General features: G+C 32.3%; 1 protein-coding gene across 3 annotated transcripts in view; it reads left to right on the top strand.

Moving 5' to 3' along the window:
• The first annotated feature begins 4,706 nt into the window (after positions 1 to 4,706).
• The window catches only part of LOC114330367 (uncharacterized), a 249,884-nt gene continuing 230,126 nt past the window's right edge, over positions 4,707 to 24,464 (top strand). The window contains exon 1 of one of the 3 annotated variants that reach the window (XM_050648541.1): positions 4,707 to 4,944. In XM_050648541.1, the coding sequence (XP_050504498.1) occupies positions 4,899 to 4,944 (46 nt within the window). In that variant the 5' untranslated portion in view covers positions 4,707 to 4,898. The remainder of the gene's footprint in view (positions 4,945 to 24,464) is intronic. The other 2 variants (XM_050648540.1, XM_050648542.1) reach the window with 2 other exon arrangements.

The following is a 24,464-nucleotide window of genomic DNA, read 5'->3' as shown; positions in this document are numbered from 1 at the left end:
GTTCGTTATAGAGAGAGTCTACTGTATATATTGTCATCCGAAATATACAAAATGTAATTTGCAACATCTTCACGTTTGGCCCCCCCCTAAAAATTTTTATATGGGCGCCCTTGCGCCGCCTGTATATTTTGCTCGGAATTATTCATATAATCACAGGCGAAGGAGGTTTGGAGTAAGTGCAATTTATGCAATGAATGGTATCATTTGTAAGAGTTTTTTTAGAGCTTTTCAAAAAAATAGTGAAATTTTTATTATAACTGCATACTTAGATACAAGTTTTTCAAAGAAATATATCTGCTATACTCTTATTATACAGTATGCGACAAAATAAACAGTACTGAAATGAATATTGAAATATTAATGATTATTTATATATTTAGTATAGGACATGAGCCTTGCACACATTATTCACGATGAGGTTCCTGATAAAACAAATGTTAAAGATGCCCTCTGACATGAAAAAAGTCTTTAATTCAAGTCCGCAATTCCGGAATGTCAGACGGTGGTTTGGTCTGTCTACTTCAGCATTTTTCATATGTACGCATGAGGAGGCGTTAGGTCTGGTGAGTGGCGATCTCCACGGGATATAAAAATTTTCAGGGGGGGGGGGCAGACGTGAAGATGTTGCACATTATATTCAATTCAATTCAATTTATTTCCAAAGAAGAATTTTGTACATTGTAATTAACAATAATATTATATTTAATATAATGCACCCACTTCAGGGAAAAAGCACACTGGGCAACTTAATACCTGTATTGTAACCTTAATCCCTGAAGGTGTACAATCTAATTGTACAATTTTAAACAGTAAGTACTTGTGGCTGGTATAATTTACATACTCTATGATTGACAAAATACAATTGAAAGTGAGAGGAGAGAAGACCTAATCGGCATGGCGCAACTATATTTACTAGAAGACAGTTTGGCTAGAAAATTAATTTTTAGAAAATGTTGAATTCAATTGTTTTAGTTAATATCATATTTTTTATGGTTCTTTTGAACTGTTTATAATTTATTATTGTTTTTATATTTTTTGGCAATAAATTAAATAGAGTTGGACCATAATAAAATAGTGATCGTTTTGTAATTGTCTTGCTGAAAAATGGTACTTTAACCAAAAGTTGTTGAGTTGCCCTTGTATACTTTTGATGTTGATTTATTTTTAACTTACTTGAATTGGAAAATACCCAAATTAATGATTGCTGTATATAAATAGATCGGACACTCATTTGTTTTAGCTCTTTATATAAAAGTGATGTGGAAAAAAGTTTACTTTTTTTAAATATTATTTTAAGAAGTGTATTTTGAGCTATCTCTATATTATATTTTGTATACTTAGGATAACTATTATTGTGGATCAATCTATCAATAAAAGATAGAATAAAAATTTTAATTTTTTTAATATAACGCGGGCACATAAATTTGATCCATCCTGTACATTGATTTGTAACTATTTATTATAAGTAGTTTTTAAGAAGTGATTTATCGTTTGTAAAACTGTGTTTTGTTATGCATGCCACAGTAATTAGTTCTTAGGAAATTGAGGTAAAGAAAGTTTGGAATTTTAAATATGTTTGTTTAATGATAGGAATATTTAGATAATTATAATTTCCGAAAAGTCATAAGTTGAGTAGGAATATTTTTGAAAGAATGTTTGTTTTCGAATGTAAAGAGAGGAAGATGGGGAGATAATTTTTTCTGATTGGCTAGGCACTTTGGAATGGGGAAAGTTTTGTTTTGAATGTTGAGATAGTTTTGGAAAGAGGAACTCATTATGTGATTGGCAGTCAACGTTTTCGTGGATAGTTAGATAGCAAGTACCAGTGGGTGTTTTGATAGTGGAGAGTAGAGCTGAAAAGTGGAACGAGAGACAGATCAAATTGAGACGAAATACCTCTTTGATTCTGTATAGTTGTGAGAAGGAGAGGAGATAATTTTTTGGAGTTTGTGTTTTGTCGGAGAATTGGTGCTGGTATGCTGATAGATTTGAAGCTTGAGAACGGAGAGGGCTTTGATGGGTAGCCTAACATAGTCAACGAGGGAGAGCTGTTTTGGGTCAAGAGAAGACATCAGAGTGAGTGAAGCAAAAGGTCAGTCAATTTATGTGAAAGATATTTTTATGTTCGGAAACTAAAATTTTGAGTAAAAGCATATGATTCCAATATTTCAAAAAGTAAATAGGAAGTATAGGTAGATTTGCGAATACCTAAATTTGTTTGTTTAGCTTGTTTTATCAAAGTCATCGGGAACAAACCGATAAATTGTTATTTTAACTAGAATAAATTTAAGTGGTAAAAATTTCATTCGGACAGCTGTGTCCACAGGTTTTAAATTTGATCGATTTTTAGAGTATTGATTTTGATAATAAAATTCTGTATGCTTATTTTATATTTCTATTTAATTTCTTTTCCTAATAATTTTTCCCGATTAGAACCAACTAAGAGATACTGAAACCACGAGAGAAGATAAGTATAACATAAGATAATTTAGATATTTTTTTTTGTATTATAAAAAGGCACCCTGAGATTTTTTATTAATTTTTTTGTATGATTTGCTACAATTGGATAATTGATTAAATAATTAATTGGAGTAATCAAATAAAGATTAAGTGATATTAAAGTAATAAAAAGTGGATCATAACACTATATATAGTTTACAGTACCGAAAAGCTAGGGGCGGGGGCACGCCAATTCCAATGGGTATGGGCGCTCATGGCGATCTCCCACAATGATCGCGCAGTATTCGAAGAGACTTCCTGGCAGTGTGACAAGTTGCTCCGTTCTTCTGAAGCCATTGTTGATTTCCGTATGACCGGAAATAGTACTCCGCGATAAAAGTTTTTTCTGCAAAACTGAGAACCATCCTGAAGCACCTAACAATAACACGACATTCACAAACGTTATAACGACGTTCGGAGACCACACGTTTTGGCGCATGACACATACAAATTTGAGGCATTCACATTTCAGTACTGTTTATTTTGCCACATACCGTATATAAGATATAGACGACACTGAAATGTTTTGTTGGAGACAAATGTTACGAATTCATTGGACCGACTGTAGGACAAATAATTCAATTTTAAGGGAACTAAAAGTTAGCCAACGACTCTCCAGTAAAGTCCGTCTCCAACAATTAAAATACTTTGGACATGTTATAACAGCAAACACAGAAAACATGGTAAGGCTCATTGTACAAGGAAATGTGGAAGGCGAACATCACGAGGAAGATCTCCAACAAGATGGATCGATCAAATTATAGGAATATGCATGAATTAAAAGAAATGACCAGAGACAAAGATCTTTTGAGACTGACAATACTCGAAATCACGTCGACCACTATATACTCCCTCCGGGGGGTCAGGATTACAGAGATTCTCTTATTATTGTTTGGTTAAACTGTACTGAATTATTTCGTTTTTTTTGGTATTTTTAGCCAAAGAACATGTTATAGTGACATTTTGCCTGGGTCTTCCGTAAGGGAAATCCGAATCAATATTTACGCCCTGCTAGTAAAATAAAATACGTTAGGTATTTTAATTTATGCGCTGCTAGTTGAATACAACCGCTAACTTCAAAGTTTCGATACCAAACTTCTAGTAAGCGAAAGACATGATAAAAACAGAATTACTTGAGAACACTGGACAAAACACTTGTTCAAAGAATTCCCGATTCTACTTTGATATTTGAAAACTTACTTTTCAATTTTTTTGTCGATATAATGGCGTCCGCATTGGTAAAAATTTGTGTCAAACAAACTGTTCGTCGCAAATATTTGCGTGCTCGAAGTAAATTGTGCTAGTGTGGACGTGTTCGTCGTATAAATCAGACGCAAGAATTTTCGACGCACACGCTCCATCGGTTATCGTTTTCGAGCGAAGATCAAATGATATGAGCACCGCGTCCTCACTGGTAAAAATTTGCGACGCAAATTCTTGCGACGAACCATTAGTTCAATACGCACGAAAAATTTACCAATGCGGACGCGCCGTAAGGCTTGTTCCTTGTTCCAACACAAGGAAAATCCGTCACGTAGCGATGACGCTCCTTCGCAGTAAACAAAATAACCCATGGACCGTAATGGACAGCCTAAGTCTTGACGTCACAAAATTGGGAGGAGCTTATATTTGGCTCCAAACAATTCTGTTTATAATGTTAAACACTCATAAGGAATTTTTAATTTATTGTTTACGTGGTTTGTGTGACAAAATAAGACTTTTCATTTAGGTATTTAGTTAAAGAAACGTGCCAATTAAGAGATTTTTATTCGTTTTTGCCCAGGTGAGTTAATTTAATGCAATGATTAGAATGTAAACAGTTTTGAGGTTATATTTATTTTCAATCACTAAGGAATAAAAACCACCTGAGCAAAAACGAAAAAAATCTCTTAATTAACACGTTTCTTTAACGAAATACCTAAATGAAGTCTTATTTTGCCACACAAAGCACATAAATGAAAAAATCCTTATGAACATTTAAGGTTACAAACAAAATTGTTTGGAGCCAATATAAGCTCCTCCCAATTTTGTGACATTTGTGACGTCAGACTTAGGTTGTCCATACATTCCACTGTATTTTGTTTACTGCGCGCAGGAGCGTGATCGTTACATGACGGTTTTTCGTTGTGTTGGAACAAACCTATAGTGAAATGACTACGTCATCATGCCTGTGCATACCAAAGAATCTCTTATTTTATCTGCAATAATACAATACAAAATAGTTATATTTTAGCACGAACTAGTTATCAGTTACTATTTTATTTCTGTGAAACAATTTCCCCGTTAGGGAATAGCGTACTTGCAAGGTTGGTAGCTGTACTCAAATAATATTCGTTACGATTTGCGCAACGCAAATTGAATGTTTCAAAAATAAAAATCTGTTGAAAGTGATCTGCGAAATGTTTACAAGAAAATCTTTCATAGTGTTGTTTTTAGTGTGTGTAGGTAAGTGTACAAAATATTTTTAAAATCAAATAATGTCGACAAAAATGTACCTACAAAGTTATTTCTTAAATAGTTCTATAGGTACATAGCTAAGTGCCTAGTTATGTGTTTGTATCCGTTACCCGCTTCTACTTGTTGATCTCGTTCATTTACAGATGTATAATATATTATAATAAAAATAACTAAATTTGGAAATATTTTTAAATATCTTCGACTATTAATATCCAAAATCTATTTTAATATTTAAAGATTATTGATTCGTGTTTATATGAACGCACACACTTGTTGATTTTAAATTATTTACGCATGGAAGGCCTTTAAACGTGCCCTCTTTACTGGGTAGTCGGATCAAAAGGTATTTATAGACGTGTGGAAATATATCTCAAACATTTGAGCACGTTGTTATAACAGGTATTTTACGTGAATACAGCAATTTAACGAAAATAATATTTTTCTGGACAATGACTTTGTATCCGTCATAAACGGCAAAAATTTACCTATTCATGATTATCGTTAGTAGATTTTATACTATTAGGTATACAAATTTAGATCAGAGTATCTAACAACAAAACACTGACAACTTTTATTTTCAATACTTCCACAAACTTTATTACAAATTAGTGGCGTAGCGTGAGTGTCGGCCGCCCGGGGCGGAAGACAGTTTTGCCGCCCCCTTATTTAGGTATTTTAATTTAATGTATATTATACATTACATACATTAATTATAGAGAAAAAAGTTTATCTGAGTTTTACAATCACGTTTATCAATACAAAAATTCTTTTACTTTAACCAATTAGATACATTGATATAACTTAGGTAGGTACCTATCACTTAAGATTAGGTACACCTTGACGATCGACAAATAAAATCAATTTTTAATTAGAACTAAAGCGATACTATAATGTTATATTTTTATTTTTATTGAAGTAATTGGTAATTGGTTTTATTGAGTAATATGGGTATTTGTTAGAATTAAAATGATTATTTTTTAATGATTTTAGCTTCCAATCGTATAGTAAGATATTTGATCACGTGTTTAATTCTGTCCAATCAGATTAAAATTATACTGAGAATTATCTACTGTAGAAAATTACCGATAGAATTTTTTTAAGTAGATTGTTTCTGTTTAATGGCAACCAGTTTCCTAATTTTGACAACTGTCACATTTAAGAAAATATCCATAATATACGTATTAAAAAAATAATCTTACGAATATCACACGACAGTAAGAATAAATAAGAAAATAATGCTTCATTTTTAGTCAAATTTGTTGTCAGTGGGCAATAGCCACTCGAGCCCTGCGGGCTCTCGTGTCTTTTGCCAGACAACAAAATTCGAAAAACTGTCGCATTATTTTCAATTTATTCTCACTCTCTTGTGATATTATACCCGAAAATTTCCATCTTTAATTAAAAATTTATACGTCTACTTTTTTTAAGAGCAAAGTATTTTATTGCACCGTCAATGTCTATCGCATCACACACATCTTGCTCAATAGACAAAATAGCCAAATTAGTTAGTCTTAAAATATAATTTTATCTTAAATCATTTTTAATTAAATTAAATTTTGAAAAACTTCTCTCACAGCTATCATTGCTTATAGGGAATGTGAAAAATATCCGGAACATTATTAAAATATTAGACAGAGTATCTTCCAGCTTGGATTTAACAATAAATTTAAATAATGCAAGTGAGTCTGCATTAATCAATTTATTTTCGTTGCCTGTAGCAGCAACGAAAGTCCGCAGTCGAAGTCTTTCCAGCTTGAAATCTTGCTCGTCAATTTCGTCAGATGCGTAGTCTAGGTCTAGATTACATTCAGTGTTGTCTGGATCTAATAACATAACCGGCGTTAGATAAGCAAACTTATCCGTTAAATTTTGTAGCTGTTGAAAATGCTCACGAATTTCTACAATAACTCTATCTAACGAAGAATACAGCTTTGGTCTCAACTCATTTTCACAAGACAAGTTAGCATCTCTAGTTCCGTCATCAAAAATAGGCTTTTTTGTTATGCGCCTCCGAGGTTTTATAAAAACTTCAAGTTCTTCACACATATTTTTTGCATAACCTACATCGCCATTTACCCATTCCTCTCTTTTCTCTGTCAATATCATCTGCAAAGCTTTTACTTTCTGAGCGCACAATCTTATGTCAAGCCCCTTTGTTTGTAAATATTTTTGTGCATCATTCCCTTCATGTAGCACCGGTTGCCACAGACCCAAAAAACAAAGAAAGGAAAATGACTGCATCGAAACTAGTAAAGCACCTGCATCTGTCCTAGTGTTTAAGCTTTCACCTGCCTCTGTCAGTTTTCCCAAAGTGACGAGAATGTCTTTGTAATGATGCCATGTCACATTTACGGCATGTAACTTCCCAACGATGTGTCGATGAGAAAAAAAGAATAGCAACAAAAAGTTACTGAATCCACCCCAACTGATTTAAAACGGGGAATTCCCTAGAGACATTTCCCACAAGTCAGTATAGACGTTGTTGCCAGTCGCTACACAATATCATTCAAAGAAACGAAATTCCCCGAATTCTTCACAAAATAAGTAATTAAAAATTCCGTGCTCCTTTCAATCGGTCTGAATTTGTAGTTGCGATAAAAATATAAAATGGTTCAAATATTTATAAAATATTTTTTAATATTTATTGTTAAATTTTGCCGCCCCCTAAAAAGTGCCGCCCGGGGCGGGCCGCCCCCACCTCGCTCCGCCACTGTTACAAATTAATGTCACTATAGTGCTTTCGGCAGAGTACCTTTCTCATGAAATGTGTTTTAACTATCCACTTAATATTCATAGATTATAATATAGATAGCTTAAGGCCTTTAGCGTTTATTTTGTATATAGAGAATTTGAAATTGGACATTAAAGGAATGAATACCTATAGATCTCGAAGGTGTAGTGCGTAGGTACGTATAATGTGTTTTTCTAATATTGAAAGCTTTTTTGTGTTCTGCTATACGTTTGTTAAAGGTTCTAATAGTTTGGCCGATGTAAATTTTTGGCAGTTACCACATGTAAGTTTGTATACACCACTGTTTAAGTGCTTTTTTGCTCTTGTTGTTCTTAACATATATGCTTAAGTTGGTACTTGTCCTGAAAACTGGTGTTACTCTAAGGCATAGTCGAAACGGAAATCCGTCAGAATACGCAACAAAGTGGCAGTATCAATGTTTGGTATATGAAATTCGATATGTTTAACACGTTCGGTACCCATGACAGTCCAACAGCGTCACGAAGGATTTATCAAAGATACATAGATGACGCATAAGTGGCGTCAGTAGTACTGTGTTACTAAATGAACGGTTTAAGTACCTGGTATCAGCCAAGTGGTGCCCGCTTGTTCAAGATGGGCATCGAACGTGTTAAGAAATTCCAGAAGATGCTTAGATATAAGATATTTTAACATCCCATTAATCATTGTAAATTAGTCGATGAGTATTATGGTCTGTTTTTAAACCAAGAGGAGTAATTCAAATTTACCGCGCCGTAATGCTTACCACGCCGTAAACCTCAGACAAGTGTGCTCAACTGTTATGAAAATTCGACACTAATGACATTTATGAAATTTTGACACTACTACCTACTACTGGTATTTCATAAGTTAATTAAGTTATATCTTTGATTTTTTTGTGTTTTCTGCATTATTTCTTTAATTTAGTGTTTTGTCTACGTTTATATAAAAAACAGTTGTTTTTAGAACTCTTTCGCGACGTATTAGCATAATATAATATGTATGGATTACCATCGAAGGCCGATATGATCAACAAAAAAGAAAATGTAATTTTTCAAGTGACATTCTTGAGTGTGTATCTGTCTTTTTAGTTTACTCCTCTTGGTTTAAAATCAAACCACACTACAGTTAAAATAATTAGACGATAAAGATTACACAAGAGAAATTAAACGTTTTTATACTTTTAAGGACAAACAAAGCAAGTTCATTAGCGGAACCGAATTCAAAATTATTTTGCGCAACATATTTCAAACATTTCATTTTTGTTGGTAAGATAATATATTAATTTGTCGGGACTAAATTACAGTTCTTACGCCAGGGAAATAAGGTAAAAATATAACATGTTCGGGACACTTGAGCAGCCAGGTTGCAAATGGTTTTTTTCGGTACTATATACCTAATAAATTATAAATACAAAAATGCCCGTCACAGTTCGGACGAGAATTTTAGTTATTAACAAATAATAAGTGTCAACATGGCAGTTTTTTCGTTTAAATCGCCACAAGTAAAAATAGTGTAATTAAATATCTTATTTATAGTATCCTTCTTTTAGAAGATGAGCAAAAGTTTAAAATGGCGGTTTTTGAATTTTGGTCCGATCATTTGTGCTTCAGAAATTTCAAAATAAAATTAAAATTTCGAAAATAAAAAACTTGCTATAACTTTTGCAAAAATGACCTTAAGACTTTCATATTACACGACAAATTGAGTCAAACAGTCCATATAATGCACAAAATTTTTTAAGACGATTCGTCAATTAGTTTAAATTTTATTCAATTTGTTTATCCCAAAGAGAGTTTTGCAATGTTATTATTCAGAAAATAATAATGATGTAGCAATTTTGTTGAAACCGTGTGAAAGAAGAATAGTTTTTTTCAAAGTATATAAAAAAAATCATTAAAAAGTCATTCTTATCAATCCGAAAATATTTTACTGAAGTAGAGTCATTTTTGGCTTAAAAACATTTGAACAACTTTGTTAATATTGCCTCTAGACTAAAACTACTTTGGGATTTGAAAAGCTGTTATTTTTACACGAATTTTCAAAAAAAAACTTTTTGCCTAGGTTGATTACAGTCAATGTTAAGTATTTATTAAAATGTATAGAACACGCCACTGTTCATGTCATAACTACTGTCACATCGCCACTGTAAAAAAATAGAATTGATTGTCAAACTACAAAAAAGGCGTCATGTACTTTTAGAATAAAAAATATTTAATTCAGATTAGTTTGTCCAGAAAAACAGAAAAAAAAAATAAGAAACTAAAGTGTCAAGGGGCTTTCCCTGTGTAATAGCTCCAAACTAATGGTCCTTCTAGCCTCGATACCAGTGGAATATTGGTAAATTTTGGACGAATTTCAGTGTCGTTCCAGCATCATATTCAAGAAAAATCGTTACTTGGACAAACAAACGATTCAAAAACTCATTTTTCGTCGCTCATCGAGAACTTCAAAGTCTGTGAGTAGTTTTTACCTAAAATATTGCTTTCTTATCTGATCATAAATAAAAGTGTTGATAATTGTCATATTTGAGATCTGAATTTGCAATTTTTCTTTGTTTTTTAAAACATTAGTAAATAAACTAGCGGTAATAAAATTAACTTAATAATTTCTATATTCATTAAGATTAATTAATTCATTTCTATAAAGGTTATTAATTTCTATACAGTGTGTTTTAAAATCTTATTCATTTATTGCTAATGTCAAAAACTAAAAAATCAAAAACGTCAAAAATGTCAGAAGCTATTGATAAATTACGTAAAAATAGGAATTCTGTCAAAATCAACTTAACTTTATTTAGTAAATTCGTAGATAACTTTCATACAGCAGGTGGATCTGTTACTGAGTTGAAAGCTAGATTAAATAATGCAAAACATTTAATACGCGAATTTGAAGATATTCAACGTGAGATTGAAGCATCTTTGGATCAAGTATCCGAAGAAGAAATAAATCACCGCATAGAATTCAATTCGTTGTACTATTCAACGGTTACAAGTGCCGAACTAATAATTAATAATTCTAGTTCTACTTCTGAACATAATTCTTCTTCAGTACAGCAATCTACAAATATTGTAGGCATTACTCTTCCTTCTCTTCATCTTCAAAATTTCAGCGGAAGGTATGACCAGTGGCTCTCCTTCCGTGATTCCTTTGAGGCAATAATAATTCAGAACAAAAATATCAGTGACATACAGAAGTATCACTATTTAAAGTCAAGCGTCTCTGGTAGTGCAGAAAAAGTTATTCAGTCACTAACAGTTAGCAGTTCAAATTTTATTGTTGCATGGAATCTTCTTCTTGATAGATTTGAAAACAAGGAATTATTAATCCACATAATCATTAATCATATTAAATCAATGTTCAATATAAAACAAATAAAAGAAAATTCTTCTTCTTCCTTACGATATTTAGTAGATACAATTACAAGCAACTTGCGCTCATTACAGTCTCTTAAGGAACCAGTAGATAAATGGGACTCTCTTCTCGCTTACATCGTTTTAGAGAAATTAGATTCAGATACAGCCCATGACTGGGAGAAAAACAAAATAAAAAATTCTTCTTTCCAAGATTTCATGACATTTCTTAGTAATAAAGCAAATGTATTAGAAAAAATAGAACAATCTACAAACCATGTGAGGCATTCTAGTGATAAATCACAATGTTCTTCTCATTCTTCTAACAAGTCATCCAAAACTAGTTCCTTTGTTACCAATCAATCTGCCACATTCTCATGTGCTTTCTGTAGAGGTGATCACAAAATATATACTTGTGAGGAATTTCTCAAGCTTAATGTTCATTCACGCATAGAGGAAGTCAAAAAACGATCATTGTGTTTAAATTGTTTGCATGTCGGACATAAAAGCAGTACATGTAAATATGGAAAATGCAAACATTGCAAAAGCAAACATCATTCAATTTTACACATAGAAACATCGGAAGTTTCTATTCCTTCAACGAGCCATATTAATTCACAAACCTCTCTTTCAAATTATAATAATGTACAAAACAAAGGAGTTTTACTTTCAACAGTTAAAGTTCAAGTTTTTGATCAACATAATAAAGCTCATACTTGCAAAGCGATTCTTGATAGCGGAAGTCAATCAAATTTTGTAAGTTCTAACCTTCTAGGTAAACTAGGTCTTCCTAAGATTAATACCAATATTTCTGTGATTGGAATTAGTCATATATCTTCAAATATAAATTTTCTTACCAACCTTAAAGTTAAATCTCTATTTTCTACATATGAAACGTCTCTAATGTGTTTAGTTACAGATAACATGTGTGATAAAATGCCTAGTCACACAATAGATACTTCATCGTTTCAAATACCTTCTAACATTACATTAAGTGACTCAGAATTCAATGTTCCATCACATATAGATATCTTAATCGGTGCAAGTCATTTCTGGGAACTTCTATGTATAGGTCAAGTCAAGTTAGGTCCGCAAAACCCAATTCTGCAAAAAACCAAGTTTGGTTGGATAATCTCGGGTCCTATTCTTCAATCATCTTCTACGACTACTCAGTGCAATCTTTTGCATGGTGAAATGTGTTCTGATCTTAATCGATTCTGGGAACTAGAAGAATGCAATGCTTCGAGCCCCAAATCTCTGTCTCAAGAAGAAAAGGATTGCGAATCACATTTCCAAAAAACTTATCAAAGACAAGCAGATGGTAGATTTATTGTATCGTTGCCTCTCAAGGATTCTGTTTCCAAACTAGGTGATTCTAAAACAATTGCTACTAAACGTTTTTACACTTTAGAACGCAAGCTTCAATTAGACGACAAGTTAAGGCAAAACTACACTCAATTCATGTCTGAATACTTGTCAATGGGACACATGACGCAATGTGAACCAACCAGTCGCATTTCAAATAAAGTAGAATTTTATCTTCCTCATCACGGAGTTATTAAAGAAAGTCTAACTACTCAACTCATAGTTGTTTTTAATGGTTCTTTTCAATCATCTTCAGGTATTTCTATTAATGATTTACAGATGATAGGACCAGTCATACAAGATGATCTCATTTCCATCTTATTACGCTTCAGACAGCATTCATATGTCATTTCTGCAGACATAGCAAAAATGTATAGGCAAATTCTCATCAAACCTCAAAGATGCCTACAGAAAATAATTTGGAGATCTGATCCAACTCAACCTTTAAATTCTTACGAATTAAATACGGTTACATATGGAACTGCTTCGGCCAGCTTCTTAGCTGTTAGATGCATACGTCAGCTTTCATTAGATTTTGCAATTGAATTTCCAGAAGCTTCTCAAATTATTTCTAATGACACGTACGTAGATGACATTCTAACGGGTTCCGAATCGCCAGACGATCTATCGCGGTTGTGTTCAGAAATAATACACATTCTGAAATCAGGGTGTTTTTCTTTACGTAAATGGATTTCAAATGATCCTAATATTCTTCATAAATTACATGATTCTATATCTTCGTTAGATATTCCATTTTCATTTGGCTCAAATGAAAATACGAAAACCTTAGGCCTTCAGTGGTGCTCTCAATCGGACACACTTTCTTACAAGGTTAATTCTCTACGTATATCAAAGGTTACGAAACGTACTATATTATCAAGTATATCCCAAATATTTAATCCGTTGGGACTAGTCAGTCCAGCAGTGATTAAAGCCAAAATTCTCTTGCAGCAATTATGGTTACAGAAAATTGATTGGGATCAATCTGTTTCTCCAGATATTTATACCCAGTGGTTAACACTTTACGATCAATTATTCCATTTAAATGAACTAAAAATTCCTAGGCATGTGAAGCTAAAGGGTTCTGTTGTGTTAGAAATGCACGCGTTTTCTGATGCTAGTGAACTAGCATATGGTTCTTGTATCTATGTTCGTAGTATCAATGAACAAGGTGAAATATCCGTAAACCTATTAGTTGCCAAATCAAAGGTAGCTCCCCTCAAACGAGTTTCCATACCTCGTCTAGAACTATGCGCAGCCCTTATATTGGCTCAGCTTGTTAATAAAGTAAATAATTCTTTGAAACTTCAATTTCGAAACTCATACTGTTGGACCGATTCTACAATAGTTCTTGGTTGGATAAATACGTCATCTCATTTACTCAAAACATTTGTTGCCAATCGTGTCAGTGAGATTCAATCAATGACAGCAGCTCACAATTGGAGACATGTTACATCAAGTCAAAATCCAGCTGATTTACTTTCACGCGGCATAAGCCCCTCTCTTCTTAAAAGTTGTGATCTTTGGTGGCATGGACCACAATTCTTGTCTCTTCCTGAAGAGTCATGGGAAGTATCTAGTATTGATTCCCAAATGTCTCTTCCCGAAATGAAGAATTCAGTTCAATCTTTAATTGCGTTCAATTCCTTCAAGTTTCCATTTAATGATTTCTCCAGTCTTATTAAACTAAAAAGACTCGTTGCTTATTGGTCACGTTTTATTCATAATTGTTCCATACGAGATAAAACTCAAAGACAGTCAGGTCGCCTTTGTGCTGACGAATTAGATCAATCTCTACATATTTTAATCAAGTTAGCTTAAGGTGAAGGATTTTCCACTGAATTATCTGATCTTTCAACAGGAAAGGTAATTTCCCCCAAGAGTAAAATTCTTTCTCTCAACCCTTTCCTTGACGACAAAGGTATAATTAGAGTTGGTGGAAGAATATGTAATTCTAGTTTTGAATTTGATAAAAAAACATCCTATCTTGTTACCAGCTAAGCATCATTTAACAATACTGATATTTCGTTTGAAGCATCAACTATTATTTCATTCAGGTGCTCAACATCTTTTAGCAGTTGTTAGAGAAAATTTCTGGCCTATTAGTGGCAGAAACACAGCAAAAAGAATAGTAAGAGAATGCATTCATTGCTTTCGTTTCAATCCTAAACACGTCTATCCGATAATGGGCAACTTACCCAAAGCTCGTGTTACTCCTTCATTCCCATTTTCCGTTACGGGTGTTGATTACGCTGGACCCTTTACCTTAAAAACCAAAAAGGGCCGTAATCCGTCATTTTATAAAGCATACGTAAGTTTATTTATTTGTCTTTCTACCAAAGCAATTCACTTGGAACTATTAACCGATCTTACTGCTTAATCTTTTATATCTACGTTAAAACGTTTTATATCAAGACGTGGAAAACCAGTTCAGATTTATCTGACAATGGTACAAATTTCATAGGATCTTATAACGAATTAAAGGATTTAGGTAACTTTCTTAAAATTAATCAATCAAATATATCAGATGTTTGTGCGAATAATCAAATAAATTGGCAATTTATACCAGTATATTCACCTCATTTCGAAGGAATTTATGAATCGGGTATTAAGTCTATGAAATCTCATTTGAAAAGAGTCATTTCAAATTCACATCTTACCTATGAGGATTTCAACACTGTTCTTGTTCAGATAGAGGGTATATTAAACTCTCGACCTTTGACTCCAATGTCAGCTGATCCTTCCGACTTTACCCCAATCACTCCTGCCCACTTCTTGATTGGACGCTCAATGGAATCAATTCCAGAAGTTGACCTTACAGACATAAATCCCGGAAAACTTCATAAATTTCAAAGACTCCAGCAGATCAGGCAGCACTTTTGGCGACGCTGGTCTTTGGAATATATATCCGAACTGCAGAGTCGACAAAAATGGAAAATACACATGTCAAACATTCAGCTTGGAGATTTAGTCCTGATAAAGGATAAGGGACAGCACCCGTTAAATTGGTTGATGGGTCGTGTTCATTCACTTCATCCTGGTCCAGATGGTGTAACCAGAGTGGTTACTATTCGCACTTCAAAGGGTCTTACCAAAAGAGCAGTTAGTACGATATGTCCGCTTCCTATAGACACAGTGCAATGATAATTGATGAACAATATCAAAGTGTTTACTATTTTTTTGAACTCTATTACTAATAATTTAAATGTTAAGTTCTTAATAATTTCATTTGATTATGTTTGTTCATTTATTATTTTGCTTATGTTCAGTGTAATTTCATAATTATTATTTGAAAGGTGTGCCTTTCAAGGTGGCCGGTATGTTAAGTATTTATTAAAATGTATTGGGACCGTGCAAGTTCGGCAAAGCGACCTCTATTTCTACGCTCTGTATAGTCCTGTCGCCAGGGGGGGTACAACGGCCTCGTTAATTCAGATGGACTTACTCAAATTTTTTTTATGTATTTTGACCCGTAGAACACGAATTTTTTGGGTAACAGTTGATCCGGATGTCGATAAGATTGTTATAGACCAAGAACTTGAGGAATCAAATAACAGCGATTTTTGGCAAAACAAAACAATATTTTGTATTTTTTGGGCCATTTTAAGTAAAAAATATTTCTACAAGTTTTTTCGTAGGATGCACAGTTTTCGAGATAAACGCGGTTGAACTTTAAAAAAATCGAAAAATTGCAATTTTTGAACCCGAATAACTTTTGATTAAAAAATAAAATAGCAAGTCTGCTTACCGCATTTGAAAGTTTAAGTCAAATTATATCGGTTTTGATTATTTGCATTGGTAAAAATTTATTTTTTTATTGTTTAACAAAGCTATAAACACGTAGGGTTTCCCGTGCTTTTACATGCGTTTTAACGCATGTAACGTAGAAATAGTCTTGATTGCACTAGTACCTATTCTACCTACTCGTTCGATTTTAAATGAGAAATCATAGAAACATCACTCACGCACTAGTTGTTTGTAGCTTTGTTTAACAATAACACAATAAATTTTTAGCAATGCAAATAATCAAAACCGACATAATTTGACTTGAACTTTCAAAGGCGCTAAGCAGAATTGCTATTTTATTTTTTAATCAAAAGTTATTCGGGTTTAAAAATTGCAGTTTTTCGATTTTTTGAAAGTTCAACCGCGTTTATCTCGAAAACTGTGCATCCTACTAAAAAACTTGTAGAAATATTTTTTGCTTAAAATGACCCAAAAAATACAAAATATTGTTTTGTTTTGCCAAAAATCGCTGTTATTTGATTCCTCAAGTTCTTGGTCTATAACAATCTTATCGACATCCGGATCAACTGTTACCCAAAAAATTCGTGTTCTACGGGTCAAAATACATAAAAAAAACTTGGGTAAGTCCATCTGAATTAACGAGGCCGTTGTACCCCCCCTGGCGACAGGACTAGTACTTTTATTCGCACTTTTAATTATATTGGCCAATTATATTAGTCCTGGTTGCTGGATAATTGTCAAGACCATAGTCCAAAAAAATAATAAGAAGAAAAAATAAGATGCAGGTTATGTTTAGCAAACGTAAACAATTGTATGTAGTAAATAAAATCAGTTATTAAAATACAGTACTGCAAGCAAAATACAATTAATTAAATTTACCTTTATATAATAATTGCATATCATATCAATCTTGTGGAGCAATATATAATTTTTCTGCGTCAATGACAGAAGGTATGAAATATACGTCAATTTGACAATTTCAATTGACAATATGAATTATTTAAGATAGTTGCAATATTTCTCCGCGACTCGCGCACGGTCGTTTCTCGTTTACCCTTCCAAGTACTTGCACACCGCGAATAGAACACGCCACTGTTCATGTCATAACTACTGTCACATCGCTATTGTAAAAAAAATAGAATTGATTGTCAAACTACAAAAAAGGCGTCATGTACTTTTAGAATAAAAAATATTTAATTCAGATTAGTTTGTCCAGAAAAACAGAAAAAAAATAAGAAACTAAAGTGTCAAGGGGCTTTCCCTGTGTAATAGCTCCAGTCAAAGTTAGAAACTTTTTTTTATTTAATTCACAGCTACTTTGTTTATAAAAATTAAGCAACCTAACTAGCGCCATTTTGAAGTTCAAGGTATATAGTTTATGTGTAAGAGTCTGAGTAAACTTTGAACTTCAACAAAGTGGTTAATAAAGCTTTAAAATGACGTCCTAACGGAATCGATTCGTGGTCGGTGGAGGGGAATTATTAAAATCCGTGCACTCAAAAAATGAAATTGATTCTTCAAACATATGCTGCGATTAATATCTCCAAAGCTTGTTGATGGATTTTGATCATAATTTTTTAATTTGTATGTACCTACTCGTAGTCTTGTAGAGTACGTTATGTACACATATCCCCAACTAACATTACAAAATATTAGGGGGAACCCCCTTATCACTCAGGGATATGAAAAATAGATTACGACCGATTCTAAGACCTACCGAATATACATATATATTCGGTCAAGCGGTCTCAGAGGAGTACTGCAACTAACACTGTGACAGGAGAATTTTATAGATGTAAATATATAGATGGCTATTAAAAAATAGGGGTTGGTGATAGAAGAGTGAAAATTAAGGGTTGTATGTATTTTTTAATTCTACACCATACAAAATTGAGGTAGATAATTTTGTCCAAAAAAATTAAAAAAATGTCGTGGGGGCAACCCCCTTATAATTTATAGGTATGAAAAATAGATTAAAACCTATTCTCAGGCCTATAGGATATACGTGTAAAATTTCATAAAAATCGGTCAAGCCGTTTCGGAGGAGTATGGTAACTCATACTGTTATATGAGAATTTTATGTATATAGAAGTAACTGTAAATTAAATAATAAAAACGGATAACTTTGACCTCAATTAACCTAGGCAAAAAGTTTTTTTTTGAAAATTCGTGTAAAAATACCAGCTTTGGAAATCCCAAGGTAGATTTACTCTATAGTCAATATTAACAAAGCTATTCAAATTGTTTTTAAGTCAAAAATGACTCCACTTTAGTAAAATGTTTTCGGGATGATAAAAATGACTTTTTATTAATTTTTTAAAATGTTTTGAAAATACAAGTGTTTTTCTTTTATGTGGTTTTCACATGTATATTTCACTGTATATTTATTATTTTCTGAACAATTACATTGCAAAAAAAGCTCTTTGGGATAAGCAAATTGAATAAAATTTAAACTAATTGACGAATCGTCTTGAACTTTTTTGTACATGATACTTACTGGTTGTCTCAACTTTTCATGCAATATCAAAGTCTTAAGTGCATTTTCGCAAAAGTTATAGCAAATTTTTTATTTTCGAAATTTTAGTTTTATTTTGCAGTTAGCGAAGCAAAAAATGATCATACCAAAATTCGAAAACTGCCATTTTGAACCTTTGCTCATCTACTAAAATATGAATAGGGAACTTGCATAAATTTTTAAATTCGAAAAAAATGTTATAAATCACAACACAACATAATTTAAAACATGTATCAAAGATAAAAAAGTTTTGTTTGTCTTTCGTTTGGCCCCTAAAGACGATTAAAAATTCAAATTAAAACAGGTGGTCCAAAACGCTTCGTGACGTCACTTGGTTTTACATTTACATTTTTCCAATAAAGTAAACAGAATTTTAAATTAGACGTTATAAACGTCAGTAGAAAATACATTTATGTGACCTTACAAGTGTTTTTGATCATTTGAACTATTCATAGAAAAATTCGTACTTTTACAAAATGGTTTTATTTTCAATAGTAAACCTTCGTTCCTTTCCTTTAAAAACAGTATAAAACTACAATTTTAACAAACTGGTATATATTATTACAATGACATACGATAAATGTCATTAGAATATAAATATTTTTGACTTATTCCACGACGATGAGCTTGCCAAATACCCAAGTAGGTGGAGGCCAATAAACTAAAGAAGGAGAAGAAGAATATACCTAAATATAAGGTTGTGTCTAGGTATACGTTACCGTGTACGCAAATAAAAAAGTTAGAGTGTCAGTGATTTCTTATTTTTTATTTGTTTAGTGTTTGTTTTTAAATTAACTACGGAGTGTGGACAATTATTTAGTTCTTTGAATGTGAATGAGTTTAAGAACATTTTAAAACAGTACGAAAAAGATAAGAGACTATAAATTAATATATATTTTTTTTAGTTATAAATGAAATAGTATGTATTACCGTAAAAGATTAAAATAAAAAGAAGACCTAAAGCTTTCACAATAATAATTAACTTGTTCTGAAGCTATTATCCTTGTGGCATTTTTGTAATCAATTATTCTAAATGGGAACTAAGCCACAATTTAACCAAAAAATGATTTTATTAACGTCTCGACGTCTAAATCGGACGTCGTTTACAAAATACAAAATATTATTAAATTAAACAAAAATGGTGTTGCTTAGTAAACAATTTTTCTAATAATTTATTTAATCTGACTAATTTTTGTATTTTGACAATGACATCCGATTTGGACGTCGAAACGTTAAAAAAATCATTTTTTTAGTTAAATTGTGGCTTATTTCCCATTTAGAATAGTTGATTATAATAATTAACTTACGTATAAAAATTATTTTAGCAATATTTTGTACGTGTCATATCAACTAAATACATATATTTATTTTGCTAACCTAAATATATACTTTTATATATACATTGATTTATTACAATTAAGTTTGAAACATCTAAATAGTTCTGCTTCCCTTCCCTTAACAAGTATTTTTCTATCAAACAAACACTAAACATATCAAAATAGCATGTACCAAAATATACAGTCACTGCGCACGTTAAATAATGAAGTCACTGGCTTGATCAAGTTTAATTCGCGTGTACCTAACTTTTTTTATTTGCGTACACGTTAGAGTGTACCTAGACACAGCGAAATATAACCATAATAATAACTAATGTAAAACTATGTGACGTCACGGGTCGTATGAACTATTTTATACCGCAGAAGACTTTAAATATGTATTTCTAAGTTATTACGAGTTTTTGAAGCGTGAAATTTTGGAAATCTCATTTTTAAACAAAACTGAACATTATCAAGTATATTTAAATGGGAAATAAGCCACAATTTTACCTAAAAATGATTTTATAACATTATTTTGTATTTTGACAACGACACCCGACTTGGGCGTCGAAACGTTAATAAAATCATTTTTAGGTAAAATTGTGGCTTATTTCCCATTTAAATATACTTGATTATAAAAATGCCACAAGAAAATAGCTTCAGAACAACATTAAAAAACTGAACATTATTATGTAACAAAAAAAATGTGCAAGTTCCCTATACTCTAAATAAGATATTTAATTATCCTATTTTTACCTGCAGCGATTTAAACGAAAAAACTGCCATTTTTGACACTTATTTGTTAATAACTAAAATTCTCGTCGGAACTGTGACGGGCATTTTTGTATTTATAATGTATTAGGTATATAGTACCTACCCAAAAAACTCATTTGCAACCTGGCTGCTCAAGTGTTCCGACAAAAACCTTATTTCTCTGGACTATCTGTTAATGTCCTAGCTAGAAGACTTGGTATTCACACAATGTTGCCAAATTTTTTTTGTTGCCATTTGTTACATTCGGTTTAAATTTTCTAACCGATTCCCGAGCCGGCTATACTGGGTTTTCTATGTGGTGGTGGAAAGACTAATTTCAGGGCATTTTTATGCAGTTTTTGGTTTTAATAACACCAAAGTTTTATAAAATTTTAAATGCAAAGAAGCATAAGAAAGCCCTGTAATTAGTCTTTCCACCACCAGAGAAAAATCCCAGTACCTTCTACTCGATTACATATACCTAAAAAATATCAACCAAAATAGCCAGATATATAAAAAAAGAAAGGAACAATATCAGCTAAATATATGAAGAACAACAAGAGTCAAAAGAAAAAGCACTTACACAGTGATGTATACAAACTTACGTGTGGTGACTGTTCAAAAACTTACATTGATCAAACTAGTAGAACCTTTAACAAACGCATAGCAGAACACAAAAGGGCTTTCAATAATAGAAAAATAGTTTCTACGTACGCACTTCACCTTCTAGATCATAATCCTTTAATGACCAATGTAAATTACTCCATATTCAAAATAAAGACCTTAACTCGTTCAGTGCCCACGCCGACAGTGTGTCGGCACGAGAGTTTCATCAAGGTTGCCGACGACGCACGAGTGTCGGCGGCGGTAGTCAGGGCCTATTTTACCACTAGGCCCGTGAGGCACCTGCCTCGGGCCCGCATTTTATTGGGGTCCGGAAAGATCACAAAAAATGTTTTATTGCAATAACAAAATAATTTTTCAAAATTCTTTCATTTTACGATTATTCATTGATAAATGATAACTTTACTGTTGATTTTCAAGCGACTTCGCCTCTCACAAGTACCTACTCGTACATCTCCGTCATCTATTACAGAAACCGACAATGTCAATAACTCTTTTCCTAGCGATTTTTTTTGGATTGGCCAAAACATTTAAATCTGGAGTATCATGGATTTGATAAATAATCGACAGAATCAAAATATTGATAAAATTAGTGAGAGTGTTAGACAATTGGATAAATAAAACCAGACATTTGCAAAGTAAGATTTTTTATAAAACGAAAGCTAATGGGAAAAAATTCTTCGCGAGTGGTTCTTACAATGGATATAATGACTGGAAAAATATCAATAGGACAGTTATTCAACATGAGCAATCTTCTGAACATTTTTCATCAATTAATAATTAATAGGGTAGTCAAGAGAAGTAATACAGCAGGACAAATTTTAACATTAATGCAAAAAAGTTATTTAGAAAAAAAGGAACATTGGAGAAACGTTCTTCAATGAATAATAGCAAACATGAAATTATTGTTCAAGAACGATCTATCCTTATTATGGTTCAAGAACCAAGTTATTTACAAAATAACATATTAAACAATGTTTAATTGTTTAAATATAAATTTTATTTATTGTTAATAAAAATTTAAATTTCTGGTGCAACTATATTTCTATTAAATAATTAATACATTTAAAAAAATTATTATTAAACTATATTTAGGGGCCCGAAAATGGTGTAGTGCCTTGGGCCTGATTTAAAGTAAAATAGGCTCTGGCGGTAGTACTGGGTTACTAAATGAGCCGTTTAAGTAGGTACGTGGTACCTGCCATGTGGCGTTTGTTCAAGATGTGCACCGAACTTGTTAAGTTATCCTTATTAGAATTTGTGGAACTTAATGATAATAGTCTCCCGTTTTATATCACTAACGCGTCTTTGGGATTATAGCAGAGTAGTCTCCCTATAGAACTTGATAAATTAAAAAATACAGATATAAATGAATGACCAACTGACAAACAGCTCCCCGTCATCAACTTATCCATTTAAACACTCTAAAGTGTAGGCGCCTAGTCAAAACATATCACTTGAGAAATGCACTCTGCCGAAACAGCTGGAGTGACATTAATTTGTAATAAATTTTGTGAAAGTATTGAAAACAAAAGTTTTCAATATTTTATTGTTAGATAAAATGAGCTTCCATTAAATAACGGTTGAAACCCTCACTTAAATACAGAGTACATACTTCAAAAATGAGTAGATACATAAATATAGTCCATGTGGTGAGACCGCTCCCGTCTGAAAAAATTTCTGATTCGGGTTCTTTGTGGATTCCTATTCAGAAATGTCCCCTTTAAGCAAATCTGAAGGGTGCCGGGCGGAATTTTTGGGCAGAAATTGTTTAAACAATTTTTTTAAACAAATACAAAAGATCACATTTTTTTGCTCCGTAACATATATTTTTAAGTTTTGTGGGTAATTCTAAACAATAAAGGTATCTTGTAAATTTTCTCAAAAATTGATAGTTTTCGAGTTACAGGCGATTCAAAATCTGAAAAATGCGAAAATACGCATTTTCGCGGCCTAAAAACTCATATTTAAATTAGTATATTTGAGGTTACCAGAAACTTAAATTGAAGTTTAGACATTCAGCTTCAAGATTATGAAGAGTGATTGCGTCTAGCCTTAAGTTATACCGTTGTTTTTTAATTGTTAAATACGCGTGTTTATCCGATTTTTTTGCCGGTGCGGCGAGCTCTATTTTAAAAATCTCCTATTTTCCTGCGAAATATATTTTTTCTAGTTTCTTTGGAGTATTCTAAATAAAATAAGTTTCTTGACATTTTTCTCAAAAGTTAACAGTTTTAAAGTTATAAGCGATTTAAAATCCAAAAATTCGTTTTTTGGCATTTTTCGGATTTTAAATCGCTTATAACTTTAAAACTATTAATTTTTGAGAAAAATGTCAAGAAACTTATTTTATTTAGAATATTCCAAAGAATCTATAAAAAATATTTTTCGGAGGAAAATAGGAGATTTTTGAAATAGAGCTCGCCGCACGGGCAAAAAAATCGGATAAACACGCATATTTAACAATTAAAGAACAACGGTATAAATTAAGGTTAGACGCAACCACTCTTCAGAATCTTGAAGCTAAATGTTTAATCTTCAATTTAAGTATCTGGCAACCTCAAAAATACTAATTTAAATATGAGTTTTTAGGCCTCGAAAATGCGTATTTTCGCATTTTTCAGATTTTAAATCGCCTATAACTCGAAAACTATCAATTTTTCAGAAAAATTACAAGATACCTTTCTTGTTTAAAATGACCCAAAAAACCTTAAAATTTATGTTTCAGAGCAAAAAAAACGTAATCTTTTGTATTTGTTTAAAAAAATTGTTTAAACAATTTCTGCCCAAAAATTCCGCCCGGCACCCTTCAGATTTGTTTAAGGGGGACATTTTTGAATATGAATCCACAGAGAAACCGAATCAGAAATTTTTTTCAGACGGGAGCGGTCTCACCACATTGACTAATACATGAATATAATATTAGGCCTGGATCCCGAGTACCAAAAAAAGTTGATTAATAGCAAAATGAAAATTTGTTAATAGCTTAACGGTGTCTAGTCGGACAAACTTTTATGTATGGGAACACTGGAACAGGGGAAGTTTTAATTGTGGAACGGGTTACAGGTCAGACTACGAAAACGTCCCATGTATTTTGCCGGAGA

Source organism: Diabrotica virgifera, chromosome 4, assembly GCF_917563875.1.
Source record: "Diabrotica virgifera virgifera chromosome 4, PGI_DIABVI_V3a".
NCBI lineage: Eukaryota > Metazoa > Arthropoda > Insecta > Coleoptera > Chrysomelidae > Diabrotica > Diabrotica virgifera.
The sequence above is the reverse complement of the archived record's forward strand: the minus strand, read 5'-3'. Positions and strand labels throughout refer to the sequence as shown.